At 42.8% G+C, this 18,632-nt stretch overlaps 2 protein-coding genes across 3 annotated transcripts in view; one reads left to right on the forward strand and one right to left on the reverse strand.

The window, feature by feature from the left end:
* Positions 1 to 2,048: 2,048 nt before the first annotated feature.
* Positions 2,049 to 5,892, forward strand: arsa (arylsulfatase A). Its single transcript, XM_018663902.2, has 8 exons — positions 2,049 to 2,339; positions 3,264 to 3,504; positions 3,607 to 3,825; positions 3,955 to 4,124; positions 4,402 to 4,526; positions 4,819 to 4,946; positions 5,025 to 5,127; positions 5,224 to 5,892. The coding sequence occupies exons 1-8, from the start codon at positions 2,119 to 2,121 to the stop codon at positions 5,517 to 5,519; spliced, it is 1,503 nt and encodes a 500-aa protein (XP_018519418.1). The 5' UTR covers positions 2,049 to 2,118; the 3' UTR covers positions 5,520 to 5,892.
* A 102-nt stretch (positions 5,893 to 5,994) lies between these two features.
* Positions 5,995 to 18,632, reverse strand: part of mapk8ip2 (mitogen-activated protein kinase 8 interacting protein 2) — a 28,729-nt gene continuing 16,091 nt past the window's right edge. The window contains exons 3-14 of one of the 2 annotated variants that reach the window (XM_051073433.1): positions 16,045 to 16,284; positions 15,846 to 15,924; positions 15,414 to 15,515; positions 12,623 to 14,864; positions 12,225 to 12,436; positions 11,141 to 11,216; positions 10,309 to 10,481; positions 10,101 to 10,210; positions 9,878 to 10,000; positions 9,500 to 9,570; positions 9,314 to 9,412; positions 5,995 to 8,594 (exon numbers count right to left, since the gene is read on the reverse strand). In XM_051073433.1, the coding sequence (XP_050929390.1) occupies positions 8,522 to 8,594; positions 9,314 to 9,412; positions 9,500 to 9,570; positions 9,878 to 10,000; positions 10,101 to 10,210; positions 10,309 to 10,481; positions 11,141 to 11,216; positions 12,225 to 12,436; positions 12,623 to 14,864; positions 15,414 to 15,515; positions 15,846 to 15,924; positions 16,045 to 16,284 (3,600 nt within the window). In that variant the 3' untranslated portion in view covers positions 5,995 to 8,521. Of the gene's footprint in view, positions 8,595 to 9,313; positions 9,413 to 9,499; positions 9,571 to 9,877; positions 10,001 to 10,100; positions 10,211 to 10,308; positions 10,482 to 11,140; positions 11,217 to 12,224; positions 12,437 to 12,622; positions 14,865 to 15,311; positions 15,516 to 15,845; positions 15,925 to 16,044; positions 16,285 to 18,632 lie in introns of both variants that reach the window. The other variant, XM_018663824.2, reaches the window with a different exon arrangement.

Genomic DNA, 18,632 nt, shown 5'->3' on the forward strand with positions numbered 1-18,632 from the left:
GTGAACCTGCTTCTTTTCTTTCTTGCCAGGGTCACACCATTGGCTGTACACTATGACACACAATGACCTGCACACAAACACAGCTACACAGGCACACACATAAAGTATGTGCAGAACTAATGTTGACTACAGCCAACGATTACAATCACCCATGGATGGCTAGGTGACTGTGATATTCCCATAGCATGACAAGTACAAGTTAGAGAAGCAAAACAGCGGAGAAAGAAAAAACAGCAGATAAAATCGCATCAGTATTTGTGGAACATCTGCCTCTTTATATCCTTTATGTCAGCTCTCTCTTTTTTCTCTCTTTTTTCATGCTCTCTCTATTAAACACACACACACACACACACAGTAGCTGCTAAATGTAGGTCAGTCCTGTAGAGAGATGTGAAAGTGAATAGTAAATCAAAACTATGTATCAGCCGATGCCACAGCAATGCTTCCCTGAGACTAAACAGCAGTGCTGGACAGCAGGGAAGCTAAATGACAGCTATACATACACACACAGAAACACACACACACTGTGGTGAAAAGGTACAGTGGATTTGTTGCATAATTCATCAGTACCAAAGAAAACAGCTATTATCTGAATTCCAATAGCAGGCCACTCCACAGTGAATCTGTTTCAGCTGTCGGCATTACTTTGCATAAAATCACCAGGGAATCATCAGTGTTCCAGTGATTAAAATTATATTTCTGCTAGGATTTCTATGTATCCATGTATTCATTTTAGCTCTCTGTCTCACTATCATAGACATCCACAATGCCAGCTTATTTAAAAGCAGGGAGCACCTTCCTTTTCTTTCCCTGTCCACCTGACTGAAGTGTGGCTCTGAGAATAAATAAATAAATGGGCCAAGCACTGGACTGTATGTTACAAAATCAGCTGTGACGTCCATTTCTCCTCAAACCGGTGGCTCCTACAGCACTGCACCAGAGATTTATTTCTCCTCTTGTTTGTGTAATTGACCGTGTGTCAGGTCGAATCAGTGGCAGAGACCAAGGTTGCCACCGAGGACAGAAACTCAGCTGCAGGCCCTCAGACTAGCAACCTCAGTCAAGAGGCACATTAAACATCAGATGTGCGGGATGCAAAAACAGCTCAGGACATTTCTGGACAGTCTCTGTCCTGCCACAGTGGGAAGGGCCTAGTCACAAGGCATGCACTTTTTCATACCATATTCAATGCAAACTTATGTGTTTGAGGCTTTTGCTGTTAAAGCTTATCAGCTTAGCAAGCAATAAAATACTTAAAATGGCTATAAGTGATATTTTTATGATACCCAAATCTGCAGCTCCACTCAGCTTTATGGAGTTTTTCCTCTTACCACTCTCATGGTGTTGTTTTCAGCCACATTAGCCACTTTCAGCAGGAAAGCTTTAAAAAATCCCTCTGTACACTACCTGCTCAGCAACAGACAGACAGACATAGATCGCAGCTAGCTGGTGAACATGGTGAAGCATTAAGCAGCTTAAGAGCCAGACAGTTTCCTCAGGAGTTACCAGGAGAGACCAGTTAAAAGGAGAGTGAATACCAGGCTTACATTCATCCAGTGGATGGAAACACGACTCCAAATTAATGACAGTGTTGTTTGTAATAAGCAACTGTTGGTAAACCACTGCAATATGTCTGCAAATAGATTGTGAACTATATGAAAAACTGTCTGCATAGGCTATACATAGCAGCATTAGATATGTAACATAAAGCAAGGACAGAATACAAACTGATTAAATTAAGAAAAAACTAAACAAAGCAATGTTCTCTATAAGAGGGGATGTTTGGCACTTTTCTGTTACAGAGATTGTTGGGAATGCTTAAAAAATGTCACAAAGGCCTAAATCATAGAATTGAGTCTGATGTTGGGAGCTTTGTGTTGTTTTTGCTGTGTAACAGACAGAGGGTTTATAGTTATCAACCGTTTTGTAGTTAGTGTGATCAGACGAAGAGTAAATTGATTTACCTGCATTGTTTAGTCCAAAAAAATGAGTGAGACTACATTTCCTGGCCGCGCGTGACGTCAATTTTATGCGCGAGCGAACACGTGACGTTTTGTTTTGGTTCCTGTTTATGGACCTGGCAGCTCCCGATCTTCTGTCACTCTGCCGGCGGTCAGGATGGACTACACCTGCCTCTTCCTCTTCAGCGTCTGTCTGTTTGGCGGCTGCGTGGCTTCACCGCCGAACTTCGTCCTGCTTTTCGCAGATGATTTAGGTTTCGGGGATTTGGGCTGTTATGGACACCCCACTTCACTCACCCCAAACCTGGACCGCCTGGCTGCAGGGGGACTCCGGTTTACGGACTTCTACGCCACCAGCCCCGTCTGCAGCCCGTCCAGGTACTGTCTGTAACACACCCATGGCCGACACTGACTGATTTGATTTGATATTCATGTGTGAGAGGAAGCAAATCACTGGAGAAACAAATCAGCACACATTTTCTAACGCTGGGATCCCTCAAATGCCTTAAGCGTATGCCTGAGCCCTTGAAATTATAGATGCGTCAGTTAAACATATGGTGAGTGGGTGGTAAATGTATCTTAAGGCAAGTGGTTGAACCTTTTAATCATTTATGTAAAGAAGACTGTTGAATATAATATAATTTACTGTGTGTGACTTAAAAGTTGCAGTCATAAGATGCATGAAAAAGATGCAAAACATCTGAATTAGTCCCCTCTGATTATTTGGATTTGTCTCCCTAATACATATTAATGCTTAAATAAGCTCTAAGATATCATTGTAAATGTATGTCAGCAAGACTGTGAGCCTTCATTGGGATATTATACAATAGGAGACAAAGATAAAGTGGTTAATATAAACTTGGTGTTGATTAACAGACACACTGTAAAATCCAGTCTAGTTCATTTATGAGTGTCTGCATGGCCAGGGAAGGTGTAATTAAAAAAAATTGGATGGTGTCATAGTTTGGTGCCAGCGCAGCAGAAATAATAAGTGTGTGACAATGTGGATTGTGTTTGAGGGAGGAACTAAAAATGGATCATGCTGTTTCAGTGAGACATGAAGAAACATGACCATAAACCAAAACAGGAACTTTATAAACCTTAGCACTGCATTATTTATCAGAGCTGAACACAGAGAACAAAGTTGGAACCAGCTGCATTGAACAAGACAATATGATAAATGCATCACTTTAGTCTGTTTCAGTCCAGTTTAATATGAAAACGCAAATTTCTGGTCCACACACATTATATACACTCCCCTGTCCCTCCTAATTCTCTCGTTTGGTGACATTGGCTTTTCAGGGCATCGTTGTTGACGGGGCGTTATCAGACCCGCTCAGGCATCTACCCAGGAGTGTTGTACCCGGGCTCTGTAGGCGGCCTTCCTCTGAATGAGACCACCATCGCTGAGGTCTTGAAACCTCTGGGTTACGCCACCGCTGCTGTAGGGAAGTGGCACTTGGGATTTGGGGCCAATGGGATGTTTCTTCCAACCAAGCAGGGGTTCGACCAGTACCTGGGGATCCCCTACTCCCATGACATGGTAAGTGTAAAAGTTTTAAATGTAACCCATATCTTCATGTCATTTCTCTCCTCTAATGTCTATTTGAATATTTGTTCTTCTGTTTCCCTTTTCTTTTCCCAGGGCCCCTGTTGGAACCTGACTTGTTTCCCTCCAGACGTCAAGTGTTTCGGCTTGTGTGATGTTGGTACTGTAACAGTCCCGCTAATGCACAATGAGGTCATCAAGCAGCAACCAGTCAACTTCCTGGACCTGGAAAGGGCTTACAGTGACTTTGCAACCAATTTCATTACCACTTCAGCCAAGAAAAAACAACCCTTCTTCCTCTACTATCCTTCCCATGTAAGCAACAAAGACATTGTGAGATAAAGCGCTCTTCAAGCAAGTAAAGTACCAAGAAGCAAAAAAGTAAACAATGTTTTAAACAGTAAGTACTACAATAATCAAACCCTCTTCTACCTCCCCTTCCAGCACACCCACTACCCCCAGTATGCAGGTCCAAGAGCAGCCGGGCAGTCTTTAAGGGGCCCGTTTGGAGATGCTCTATTTGAGTTTGATAACACTATAGGAAACCTACTGACAACCCTGGAGGAGACAGGAGTGATCAACAACACGCTGGTTTTCTTCACATCAGACAATGGGTTGGTTTTCTCCCTGGTTTGTTTTTATATGCAAACAAATCTTTATTGCCTGTATCTCTATTTGCAGTCTCTTTCATACTTTCTTACTGAATACAGACATTTTAATCTGCTTGCATAACCAATGACTGTGGTACAGTGGTACAGTTGATTCTCTGCTCGAAGGTCAAGTTGCCTAATAACTTTGTCCTCTTATATATTAGATTTATGACCTTCTTCTTGTGATACTGCATTTATTGTCTTTTATCAAATGCTGTGTTATTTCTATTCCTGTGAGTAGACCTGAACTGATGCGTATGTCCCGTGGCGGTAACGCTGGCCCTCTGAAGTGTGGGAAAGGCACCACATATGAAGGAGGCATGAGAGAGCCGGCTATCGCCTACTGGCCAGGGACCATCAGGCCAGGTCAGGACAGCTTAGGCAGTTACAAAAAAAAGTCAAAACTGGATGATGCTTCCTAAGTTTTAGTTTTGCATTAAACCAGCACTTTCTACACAGACCACAGTCACATATGCAAAACCTTTTTCAAAAGCATACCATATGTTTTTATGCTGATTTCATGCATTTTAGACATAAACTGGTCTTCTGTCATTTCAGTATGACAGTAAATACCATCATGAAATGAATGGAAACACATTGACATGTGACTTTTTAGCTATTGCTGCTGCTGTCTCATTTTCTGAATGCCTCTCTTTAGGTGTGACTCATGAGATGGCCAGCACTCTAGATATCCTCCCTACCATCGCAAGTCTGGCAGGAGCCAAACTGCCCCAGGTGATGCTGGATGGGGTTGATATGACACAAATCCTTGTCAGCCAAGGAATGGTAATGGCATCATACACACTGAAGTATTGAGATGTTGTGCAAACCAAGATGATGTAATCTTTAATCCTTGTTTTGCAGAGTAAAAGGGAGACAATGATGTTCTACCCCACAGATCCCAGTGAAATGTACGGCCTGTTTGCTCTCAGGCTGGGGAAGTACAAGGCCCACTTCTATACACGAGGTACAGTAGGCTCCATGTACACACCAAGATCAAGCATGATCACATACTTGGATCTGAGGTGGTTTTGACTCCTGGTTGTTCATGTTTGTGCATCAGGTGCTACCCACAGTGGTACCACCCCAGACCACGACTGCCCAGTATTCGCGGTTCTCAAGTCCCATGACCCCCCGCTGCTTTTCAACCTGGAGTCTGACCCCTCTGAGAACTACCCTCTCCCTCTGATTGGAAGGCCTGACCTCCAGGATGTGCTGGACACAATCAAGAAAGTCAAGGAGCAGTTTGAAGCCACCATGGTGTTTGGAGAGAGCCAGATATCGAAAGGAACAGATCCCAACCTGGAGCCTTGCTGCAATCCTCAGTGTAGCCCCAAGCCCAGCTGCTGCCAGTGCTGACAGGGCCAGAAGTTTCACAACTGCTAATATAGACAACGTGGGGAAGGTTGGAGGCACTGCACTGCTTTCACCCTAAAATTGCTCAGTGATGCCGATTTTATAATTATGCATTGCTACTTTCTTGTGGACAGCTTTCAGCACTGTTCATACTGAAAAGTACTATTGCAAACGATCTGTTTCCTCAGTGAGGATTTTCTTGATGTTAATGTTGATTATATTTCAAATTAATGTATAACAATGTACTGTATATTTCCTGATTTGACTTAATGTTTTATTAATTGATTAATTTGTGTAATTTCCAAATTAAAATTTAAATTTTAATTAAAATTTTATTACAATTTTAATAAATATGTGGATTTAAATGAAATGAAAATGTTTTGTGGCCCATTTCAATCACACACACACACACTCCAGAGGAAATTCAATCACACACACACTCAAGAGGAAATGTGAACAATAACGACGACAATAAAAGTTTTGGACATCAAGCATATATTTTATTCATAAGACCAAATCCATGACAAGGCAGAGTGATTTTTTTGTCATTTTTTTTCTTAGTTTTTCCCTTGAATTTTACAAGTCCTTGTTTTTAAAGATACAAGATAGGATATGTTTGTTCTGTCACATACTGTTTTGCTCTAGGTATACAGTGAAGAATCTTGTTAATGTAATAAAGTCAAAAGTTTGGTTTAACTGTTAATGTATGTCTCAATGGCTATATGGGACTAGATCATCCTCAGAGGTTGTTTTTGTGTAGCTGTGTGGAAAGAAGGATTTTTAACTAGGCTGTAACAAGATAGAAAAACATAATCAGAAGCAAATAGATACAGATCAGAAATGGGTCACACTGTCGGAGCTCAAAGGCGATTACTATAATCGGCAAGACGCAATAATAGTTTTCCAGTGGCGGCTGACTCAGTCACTATTCAGCTCTAACAGCAGATTGGTCAGTAGTCTGGTGGGTGCGTCACACACTAATGATGTCACATCTCACAAATGTGCCCTAAATGTGCTGAAAGCCTGTTTGTAGAGAGTAATGGAGTTGGCAGGAACCCAGGTGCCACCTGTGTGACAGATACTGAGATAACACCTTGTGTAGAAACATAAGACACTGAAATAAAATTATTGCAGATCACAGATATTTACGTGTTTTTCTTTTTCTCTCAGGGGTTTTTGTCAGGTTGTGATCTTTTTTTAAAATTTCTTTTTAATTAATGTACATATTCATTTCAGTAACATACTCAACATAAAGGACACAGCACTATCTTAGATTCGCTATTGTATATACATGATCTAACTGACAGCGATACATATGTAGATAACACCCCACCTCCCTCCTGCCATATCAACGTTCAATTAACTTTTTACACTGATGTCCTGCAGATCTGAGGTGTTCTGTTTGTTCTGGTGGACTGTGACTGGAAGCAGCAGAACAAGATGCTGAACAGTGTCTGAAAGAACAATGTGGATGCTAGGGAGGGGCAAGCTTCAAAGCCTGAAATTCCAGGTAACAGTTAACTGTGGTGACTGCATCATTTTTTAAATATACCCCCTCCCCTATGTAAGGTGCTAGAAAGTAAGCCATGATATGTTACAACAACCCCAGACAAGGCTATTGTGTAACATGCTAATAATGCTTTAACCCATGACCAGACTAAAAGCAATAAATAAATATGAGAACATGTTGCCATTTGTTCTGTCCATCATAGATTAAAAAACAAGAGCAAAGTCTAACCATTTACATAACTATAAAACCTCCTTTTTAATGCTTTATTAAAGGTTTGATTCCATTGTGATACCAGGACCAAATATTAACAGGACGCTCTCATTGCCCAGTAGGCACGCTGCCGTACAGCATTACTGATGGCCACAGGTCAATCCAGTCATTCCTTTTCCCTCATTGAAACTGCCAAGTCAAAAGAAAACGGAGACTAAGACATCACTGGAAACGAGAGTTAAACAGTCAGAGGTGTGAGAATATGGCTTTTCACAGGGCCTTAGCTTGCTTTGACCTGAAAGTCACATCAATCATTGCAAAGCATACAGTGATCCACAGTTTAACAGCTGAATGATTTCCTATGAAAGCTCCCCCACTGGTGAAGGTCAGCAAACGTAGCAATTTTTAAGGACCAAACAAAAGTAAAATGGGGTCTGTCATATCGTCCAAATGCGCTGACAGTTACTGCGCCTAATCCAAGCTGAATAAAATATCTGCAGGGCTAATGACATTCAAAGTTCATTCCGAGTCATACACCTGCAATTACTCCTCTCAGTCTGAGTTGTTAACACTCATGACAAAACTAAGAACAAAATCCCCTTCATCCGCCTTAACTGTGAGTTTCTTAATTAGAGTGGATGAGGCGCCTGTATGTCTACTTTCTATACATGTATTTACAACACACACTACATCTTGTACGCAACACAGGGGTAAGCTCGGACCAAGGACAGTTCACTGTACTCTCTCTACTTTGCTCCAATGTCACTATCAGTAGAAATCAAATTAGCAGTTTGTCAATATTGAACAAATACATATTTACAGTTAATTAAACGCCAACCTCTTGATTCTACATCATTCCCGTACTGATTGTTGAGCTGCTTGCCATTCACTTGGATATGTGTATTTCTTGGTGTGTCTGTGTGCATTAACCCTACTAGCCATGCATTGAAAAGTGAAACAGCAGTAGTAGGTATATTGTTTTCATTTCAAAAGAGGAACCTTTAAATAAACAGGTGCTCAGCGTCTTAGTTTTATATCATAGAAAAAGATAAAAGAAACAGGCAATCAATCCATCGAGGTGATGGAAATAAACAAAGAGAAAGAGAGATGAATGAAATCAGTCAAATGCCTAGCATACTGTAGAAATGAAGATCCCAGTTTTAGAGGGACACAGGAGAGTATTTTACAATGGAGAGAAGACCCCACTGACAGCACCCTCTGGTGGCAAACTTGATGAACATACACAAGCTGAAGAGGAAGAAGGTGGTCGTCATGGCAACACTTCTTACTCCAGGTAGATGTCCTCGGTGGGGCAGGCGTACTCCAGATGTTCCTGGTAGTATTCCTGGAAGGCTCGTCTAAGGAAAAGACAGAGAGGTGAGAGCATGACTTAAGATCTGCCTGACAGCTATTAGAAGACAGCCTTCCAGAGTGATCTTTCTTGTAGTAACAGGTCACAGTCAGTCATGCTTTGTTTCCTGAGAAACAAAAAGTGAGTGAAAATACAGAACCGCTCTGGCTTAATCAGAAGAGGGTAATTGTTTTTTTGTAAGATCTGCCCTTGCCGTTGGGTCACAGAGAGAGAGCAGGATGAGAAGCTGATAGATGAAGCAGTTCAGCTCATCCCATACTCTGCTGCCTCCCCTCGCTCCATCCAGAGACAGTGAACTATCTGCATCTTTAATTATTCAAATTCAGCCTCACTCACATGCACACACATGAAGAGCTAGAGTGTAAAATAAGCCTGGATCACTGTGTACTTATCCAGCTACAGATGAGAGTGACTTCTGGTAAAGATGCACTTTAATCTAGAACTTTGAGAACAGACTACAATAGCAAACCATCAGAAAGCACTTTAAATGTGAAATATAGCTAAATAGTTTGGATTATTTCCAATCTCTTAATAGGGTTGTTGGCATTTTCAGCATCTTGGCTATTAAAGTGCACTCACAGTTTAAGTGGAGAATCCATGTCAACTTACGGCTTACAGTATAAAAAAAAACAAGTCAAGTCATTCCTGTATCATGGTATACATTTGATATAAAATAACTGACATGATAATGTAATCTGGACTCACCCAACACACTCTGCTACAGGTCGCATGGACTCCTGGGAAACAAACACGTGGCAAGCAAATCTGTTCAGCATGGGGTGCTTAGTGATGAAGCCAAAGTAGCTGCAGAGAGGAGAAAACAAAGAGATGCAATCAGTCACATGTAATTCACTAGTAACATCAGGGCAGAAGACAGGCATGTTTACTTACCAGTTGTTCCTCGGATGGCATCCACAGAATGAGATGTTCTTCATCTGGAAGAAGTGACTACATCTGTCATACTAAAGATGGTGAGAGATATAAAGAGAGAGACTGAGATCAATAATAGTCAAGTCAGGTTAGGTCATGTAGATTTTGCTTATACCCCAAACTTGTGTAAACCTGAATAACATACAGCATTTATTAGTTGTATCCAAGTTTGCATTCATGGTCTTAAGACCTGCCAGTATCAGCCTGCCAGGCACTGAACTCTGACTGTTCATGCATGCAGATACATACAATAAAATAATATTCTTGGTGGTTTACTCAACAATATTTCAACAACTGTTTGATAACAATTCATCGGTTCATTCATTCATTTGTCCATACCTCATCCAGGGTGTCATATTCATCCTCCAGGCTCATGATTAGTTTCACTCCTTGCAAACTAATCTCCAGCTCACACAGAGAGGGAGGTCGTACATGTACCGTCCGCTTCCTTGATATTGCAATCTAAGCAGCAGAAATTTTCATGTTAAAACAAGACAAAACAAAACATGATTTTATAGTGCATAGAATTTTGTGATTGTGCATGTGTCTTGCTGTTGCTTACCTTCTGCATGGCAGCGCAGAGAATACCATTGCCTTGGTGATAAGGTACCTCCACAGATCCCAAAAACTGAACGCTGAAAGTCTCAATCCATGCTGGATTTCTTTTCATTCCTACAGAGTATGATGTGGACATACATACAGAAAATGTGATTCTTCTGACATTCATGATGAGACGGGCAAAAAGACAGTGGGTGTATCTCTTCACTCACCCAACAACTCCTTAGACTGGCCTACGACCTCATGGGCATAAAAGGCAGGGAAGATACCCCTCTCCCCCGTCCGCATGTTATAGCCTCTGTACCAGTAGTCATCCTCCTCCTCCTCCACATATAAAGGATCATCCACATCCAGCTCCAGCTCATCTGCATGTCTGGGAATGAACCTGCAGAGGGCAGCAGAGAAGGTGAGGGGAGAAAAAGAAAAGCATCTCTGTTAAACCGTGTGTCCTTACATGGTATTGCTGCAGCTGAGCGTCCTACAGACATTTGATCGGGAAGCATCTGTTTAGGTTTCAGGTGTCTCCCAGTGGGGGAGCAGAGAGAGAGGAGTGATGGAACAGCTGACAGAGAAAGACGGTGTGGTGGGTGGAGGGAGGGAGACAAAGAGCTCTAAATGTAGAGACATAATCACTGAAAGAGGACTGTGCCAAAGCAAATACATAATTATACATGCACAACATGTACGTATATACAAGAGAGGAGCATGTAGCTTTCTCTCTCTCTCTCGCTCTCGCACACATACAAATACAGGTGGCGGCTGATTTGATTATTACTGGCCACCCTGCAGCTCTCGAGCCCAGCTGCAGTTTGGACATCTGCCCTCCTCCTTAACATAATTAGTGATTCACTGTTGCTACAGGACCCAAACAGCACACTGAAAGCCATGCACGGATAAATAAAACAAAAATACAAAATGGTAACTGGAAAATTAGAGGTTATGATATTCACAATTTATTCTATCATACTGTTTCTACAATCAATGAAAACAACAATTATTTTTTGCAACATGTTGTTATTAATCTGCTTGTTGCTGTTGTCTCACCTGTAGACTGCCCTGTGTGTCTGGTCCCTCTCCTCTCCATTGATGGTACAGGAGAAGAGTCCAAAGGATTCTGTGCCTATGTGACAGAGACCAGTTAGACCAGTAAACCTAATTATCCAAAATAAAATGACAGTGAATTCTTTTTTTCCCCCTCATCTGTTATTTGTTGAGGGAACACTTCTCATGTAAACTTTCTGAGAGGAAGTCTAAATGAAAGCTAATTGGATTTGTCAAAAAGAAATGACAACGTAAGCCTTTCTAATGAGCCTTTCATCATGCAAATCACCCTTCATTAGAGATATAAATCTTGAAGCGAGAGCACTGATTGATGATGGGTGCACTGGGAAGCAGAGCCCTCCCATAGGTCTTGTGTGGGCTCCCTGCCAAATTTGGAACACATGTTAATGCATCACACTGACAGTAATGAGTTCAACAGTCAATATACAATATATTCATGCTGAGGGTCATAAAGGGATACTTTTAGCAATAATGCTGCTGGGCTACAACATGTAGGGTATATACATGTATTTATTTTTATTTAAGTCAAAGAAGTTCAGAATTTTGGGAAATATACTTATTCACTTTCTTGGAGAAAGTTAGATGATAAGATCTACACCTCTCTCATGTCTGTCCAGTAATTATGAGGCCACAGACAGGAGACAGTTAGCCTATCTTAGCATAAATACTGGAGGCAGAGGAAAATGACAAGAGCATCTTGTAGATAGCAAGACAAAAAAAACAAAGCAAACAAACAAAAATCAAAGTAGAAAAGAGTCAAGTCATGATTTTACAGGGTAATATGTTCTGTATTATTTCTTGACCTGGAGCAGTGACTTCATGACAGATTAAACTAAGGAGATACAACATATTGACTGATGAGTTTTGGAGCTGCTGATGGTATATTTTTTAAGCACTAGACAGATTAGCAGTTTCCCTCTCCTTCCATTCTTGACGCTAACAATCTCTTGGCTGTAATTTCATATATTTTAGATAGATTTATGAATTGTATCAATCTTCTCATCCACCTCTCAGCAGGAAATAAAAATGAACATATTTCCCAAGGTATCTGATGTGTGAGTCTTACTGGAGGAGCGGGAGGTGCTGTTGACAAATACGTTGAGGAACTTCTTGGAGAACGGGAGGTCAGCCTCAGGGGAGGAGTCCTCAGAAGAACTGAGGAGTTCTGGCCTCACCTCCTCCTCATCATCTTGACCATAGCCCACCTCACCCGTTCCCAAAGGCTCCTCGTCACATAGCGTTGAAAGCTCACTGTCATCGCTCAGAACAGAGGTGCACCTGTGAGGACAAGATTTGTCAGTTTAAGATTACATTTTGAGGGTATACAGATACTAATACCATAAAACTAGTGCATTAACTAACAGAAGGCAGACAATAAAGAAGGTGTTCATTTGAAAATAAAAACTGCTCTGTTTAAACACAGATGTGTGAGTTACATTAAATTCTTAGCTTGCCTCAGCATACCTTCTGAGGCTGACTAGTTCCAGCGTAGTATTTTCATCCACCACTAGTGTGTATTTCATGGAATCATAGGCCAGTCCATCATCTTCATTCGGCTGCCTTAGAGCCAGATCTTTCTCACACAGTGGGAGGTCATGGTCAGATATGGGATGATCTTGCACACTGGCATCAATGGGCGGCGAACTGTCAAGCTCCAAGTCACTACCCCTGTAGGACTCTTTCCTTAAACCACCCAGGAATGGATAAGAGTCCCCGTCGTCCTCCTCCTCATCATTGTCTGTGGAGTAGGTAAGGCTGAAGCAGCGGTTGGTCTGAGCGGTTGGGATGTCCAGTGTCAGGCTGTGTTTGACCTCGGTGATCCGCTCAAGAGAGGCCGAGGAACGGCTTGTTGGCCTGGGCTCTGTCTCTCTACCTTCATCCTTGTCACTGACCACGCTCTCAGTCAGGCTTGGCGAGTCCAGATCCTTCCTCCCCTCCAGCATCATCAAGTCGTTATTGGGCTCTTCGTCTTCCTCCTGTCTCCTGCCATTCTTCGATGGTTTGTCGGTGAAGTTCTTCTCAGAGTCTGTAGTGGTATACACAGAATTAAAATCTGTGGTACTGTTGTTTGTACAGCGCTCTAAAATCAGAGGGGTTATGGTGTCACCAGTAGGGTTGTTCATATAGAGACAGGGACTTCTCATTGCACCGTCTTTTGAAAACTCAATGCTCTTCCTTTCTCCAGGCTCCATCCTCTCCATTCTGTACCCTTCACCCTCCTTCTCTTCTTCCTCTGATCCCTGCATCCCTGGTTTCTTCTCTCTGTCCTCATCATTGAATCCATCTCCCTCTCCAATGTCTGAGGATGGTGAGATGGTGTCAGACACAGACACCTTCCTCTTGAAACACTCCTCGGGACAGCTGATTGGGTACGAGCCCTCTGAGATCATCCTGTTGACCAAGTTACTGAGCAGCCAAGGTGAGTCTGAGTTCTCACTCAGGTCATCCTCACTTTCTGATTCAGAGTCTCCCTCACTTGTTCCATCATATTCATCTGCACTTGGCATTAGCCTGGGTCCCACTGGCAGGTAGAAGGAGCGTTTGAAGCTCTCTAGGCTGTGGTCTGGTTCTATCTGGAGCACCATCTGTCTGGACAGACTGTCCTCGCAGCGCTGGGCTGGCGGCAGAGTTTCATCTGGGTCAGCCTGGTGCTCGCAGGACAGCTCATCATCCACATTCTGCAGCCCCATCAGAGCTTGACCATCATCGTAAGACTCAGTGGGTAAGATGGGCGAGTCAACCGGGGATGGTGTCGCAATAGTGGGTGAAGGTAGAGGGGAAGGAGATGGAAGAGGGGACCCTTCTTTGATTGGGTCCGGCTGGCCCAGAAGTAGAGATGCTTTCAGTCCAACGATGCCACTGTCCTGCTCTAACTCTGTATCCGGGTCCAATTCCTGGTCTGATGTAGGCGAGCTGGCCTCCTCAATGGAGTTGGTGAGATGAGATGAGCGCCCGCTGCTACTGTCATCACTGGTAAGGTCCAACTCTGTCTCTGAGATAGAAGAGATCATGTTGGAGACTACAGGACCTCCACATGCAAATGCTGCCTCCAGCTCCCCTTCAATGTCAGAGTCAGAGCCTGGAGAGCTGAGGTCCTTGTCCTGGTCTGAAGTTATGTAACCCCGCTGGTTCATATCTGCTATCCCTGGGTCTGAAGATGGAGAGGTGGAGTCGTTAGCTGCCGCCTCCATGGCAGAAATTGCTGCAGCATCCGAGCTGTTGGACTGGTCAAGAGCATCTGAGCGGCTGGAGGACACATAGCTGGAGAAGGAGGCAGGCTCGGAGGGTTCAATGGAGGGGAATTCAACGTATGATGAGTGATTCTCCTTACACACCATATCATAGGTCTCCTTACACATGAACTCCACTTCGAAGTCTTTCTCCAGCTCCTCATCAGACAAAGGTGTGTCTGCCCCATCGTTGGCTCCCATGGGTGCGGTGGATGACAAGCAGCGACTGGTTCCATCTGGGTCTGGGTCATTTTCTGGCCCCATACCCGACTCGCTGGTGATTGTGTAGGTGTCAGTGGCACGCCGGTTTGAATGTTTGTGATTGTGGTCGCTGTTGAGGTCATGGTCCACCTCTGTGTCCGAACACTGGGAGTGCTCATCTACAGAGGGCACTCTGGTTGTCTGGATTGAAGGGTCAGCTTTTGGCTCAGTGACATCACCAGAGCATGGGTGGGACTTGTGTTGACCAAATGAGCCTGCAAAGATAAATAGGTGTGGAGAAAAAAAAAAGGGGGCATGAGAGAATTAAAATAGAGGACGATGTAGAGGATTATGAAGTAGAGTATGTAGAGAATGGAAATAGAGAAAGGAGACGGGTCAGATTATTTTTGTGAAGGCCAAAGCAACTTGCACAATTAAAGAGCAAAAACAGAAAGAAAGAGCACTAAGAATAATGAATGAAGAGAGATACAAGGTGCAGGTCTTTTTCATGAGTTAAAAAAAGGATGAGGAATGAGCAAGTTCAGCAAACTCTGCTTAATGGGTGAGATACTAATTAGATTCCCTTCTGCAAATCACAGTCAACATGACAATGTGTTGCTGAACTCCACAAGTCATATTCATGTCACATCACTTCATTTCACAACACGACACTGATGTTAATGGAATGAGCTCTAAGCTTGCTGGGCTGGCCTTCTTGTTACCGTATTCGGGCCTCTCCCGCCTGTTGCCCTCCATGTCGCAGAGGAGGGGCCTGTGAGGGGACTGGGGGTTCCCACCCTCCCCTGTCTGTTTTGGTGGAGTACCTTTGCTCTGAGACCCTGGTGCCTGGGAAACTGGAGAGGCCGGACACTGGCCTGTCACATGGCTACCATCATCCAGACATGAGTGGGTTGGAGACAGACGGCCTGGAGGTAGAGCAGATATTGTAAAATGATAATGATCAATCAAATGACAAGGTAAAAGGTTAAGGTAAAACGGTTTTCAAGAAGCTTTAAAATACTGTTAAATATTATATTCTATTATATTCTGTTCTATTCTATTATATGATATTACAAATAAAATTTGGATCAAGATTTGGGGATAGATACAATCTATATAGTTGAATACTAACACAGCAATATATTTACAATAATAATAGCATCATCTTGTGTGAGATTTCATGTATAGTATATACAAATACAAATACAAATGAAAACATATCCATTGTCACTATAGATAACTAATCATGTACTCACCTTGTGAGGCAGGGTTGCGTAAAGAGTCCTGCCAGCTTCCCTTCTTTGGGGACAGACTGCTGTTGTTGTTCAGAGAATCCTAAAAAGAAGAGAGAGGAAGGTATTTAACAAGCTTGTACATAACCATTATGAAGATAAAACACTATTTATAATCAGTGTTATAACGGTGTGTTTAGGACCAGAGCTGCAGACTGCTTACCTGCGATACAGCAGTGGTGAGGTTCAGTGTGGTGGGTCTGCTCTTTAGAGTACCAAGAGTAGGGGAGAGTGGAGGAGAGGCAGAGGGGGATGGTGGCGCATCAGGGTCGACCTCTTCATCCTCTTCCTCTTCCTCCTCGTCATCCTCGTCTTCATCGTCAATCATCTCAAACTCTTGGAAGTCGTCCTGGAAGGAACAGACTGGGTGGTGCATGTCATTCTTCTCCAGAATGAGGGAATCCTGACCGACAAGACAGACAAAGTTAGTCATAGGGACACTGGATAAAGTAAAGAACGCTCTACTTTTACACGCACACAGCATATTTCAGATGATAGATGATCTAATTAAAGCATTTTCTGTTCTGACAGCAGAGGGGAAACTGTTATGTAGTGAGCAAACACAAAGGGAAATGGGATAAAAGCTGATTCCTCCCATCCACTGTATACTACTTCCTGTTTCAATTGAAAGTTTTGATAAGAACAAGCCTGTCTGAGGGATGAAAAGAACTAGGAGAGCACAGATGGACCGCATGCAACACAGTGTTCTTTGATTACACAGGGGGCATTTGTAAAATACAGACAAACACACACATACAGACACATCAAAGCAGTGCAGTGGGGAACTCTCCATGTTAACAGCCACGGTGCGCTTTGCTGATATTTTCTTTATGCATTCTCAGATATTGCGCGTGTGAACCCATTAATACATTTATGCGTATGTGTCTACAGTATGTGTGTATACATAAAACAGAGAAGCTAAGTTGCAGCCTTCAGCATCAGCAGCATTACGTCCTCACTGAGGAAGGGTGAATTAAATCACTAAATACAAAGTGACCCTGCACAAAACCCAGCATAGACTAGAATAATGGACTTGTCTTGAGGATGGGCTGTTCAGAGGAGGAAAGGAGAAGAAAGGAGGGAGGGATACTGTGTGTGTGTGTGTGTGTGTGTGTGTGTGTGTGTGTGTGTGTGTGTGTGTGTGTAAAGAACAAAGATAAAAGAAGAACATAGGATGGACGGAGAAAGAAGAGCGGATCAATTCGACATCTCTCAGGTTTCAGATGGTTTACCGGGAAGCGGTGTGCTAACTGATTTTGCTGTTTAATAGACCACACCTCCATAAGCATGTGTATATTGCCGTGTAGCCTCTACGTTTGCCAGATACATGGTATGCTGATGCAAGGTCTATTAAGTACAGTGGGTTACTGACACACATCTCACACTGTCTGCTAAACGTGGATGCAGAGAAAAGAGATTCAATTCTTCTACAGTCTGTAACAAGGCGCTGTTGCTCAACGTGGAATTGTTTGATTTTTACTACACTTTATGATACTGTGTAACTTTTTAATGTGATAATTACCCCAACAGTATTGAAGGCTCTACTATAAACAGGATAAAAGTGACATCACATTAACATCATCTCTCCCTGATGAACCTGAAGCATTAGTGCTAACACTGATAAAAGCTGCTACATCATTGTGCACACAGACTGTACAGTCACCACCGCCAACATCTGTGGTTTATTTTTATTTTTCTGACCATCTCTTCCCTACTTTAATTTATTTGACAAGGCAAGCACCAGGATTGATTTATCTGGTCTGCAGTTTGAACAGCGCTGCAGTTTCCCTGCCTCCCAGTGCAGTCTTTTTAATGGACGAATCAAAGCTCACCCTCCTACCCATCCACCACACACAATTCTGCTGACGCCTGGTACATCTAATCTATGCCACAGCAACAGAAATCAACACTCATCTATTACCCAGAGAGTATGCGTGAATATGTATACTTATAACTCATTAACATATCTATTTTTTCTCTGATTTAGCTGTGAAAAAATGTTTTGAGAGGAGCTGTGTATCGGTGCAATAGATCATTATTCGTAACTAGAAATGCACTCTCAGTTCAAAACCCACTGTCAAGATCCACAATGCTGTTTCCCCCACACCCACCCACTGTAATCCATCACTGGAGAAATGTGACCTATAACTCTGTGATTGTGTAAAAATCCAGAGATCCATCAGCGAGGTTGTGAAAATGCCACATCTGCCTGGGAGAATAATCTGTGGTGTCAGGAGACATCCTTTGGCGAGGCCAACTGACAGACAGGCAGGCAGGCTTAAAGAAAGAGAGAGAACTATAAATAAGAGTTGTGTGTTGGCGAGAATCGATCCCCATGGTCTCCGGTTCCCAAGGACATCCCATCCAGCCCTGTGACTGTCCCTCCTCTGTCAACCGGCAGACTCATGCAAGCGTCCTCTCCTGCTGGCAGGGGAGGCATTGTGAATGGATTTAACCCTTGTACACACTCACAAGCATCAGAAAGCACAGATGTATTCAATGTAAATTAAATTAGGCACAAATGGCATTCCATGTATCATACACAGACACACCAAAACCCATGCAAACTGTACTGATCTGCAGTTATGAACACCCTTGTGTATTACATGTATGTCTTTTAAAAAGTTAATTTAAATAGTCATTTCTGCTCTTCAGCAGCAGCTCAGTGGGACAGTGGCGCTGTATGCTGATCAGTTAGCAAAGAGATATCACTGTAACATAAAAAGGCAGAGCAGGATTTCTGGTCTCTAA

This window comes from Lates calcarifer, linkage group LG10, assembly GCF_001640805.2.
Source record: "Lates calcarifer isolate ASB-BC8 linkage group LG10, TLL_Latcal_v3, whole genome shotgun sequence".
In the NCBI taxonomy this organism is placed as follows: domain Eukaryota; kingdom Metazoa; phylum Chordata; class Actinopteri; family Centropomidae; genus Lates; species Lates calcarifer.

Excerpts from the sequence above, each read along its gene's own strand:
- arsa (XM_018663902.2), top strand. The coding sequence starts at position 2,119 with ATGGACTACACCTGCCTCTTCCTCTTCAGCGTCTGTCTGTTTGGCGGC. Across the intron at positions 3,505-3,606 it reads TCCCCTACTCCCATGACATG|GGCCCCTGTTGGAACCTGAC; the intron begins GTAAGTGTAAAA and ends TTCTTTTCCCAG. Across the intron at positions 4,125-4,401 it reads TTCTTCACATCAGACAATGG|ACCTGAACTGATGCGTATGT; the intron begins GTTGGTTTTCTC and ends TCCTGTGAGTAG.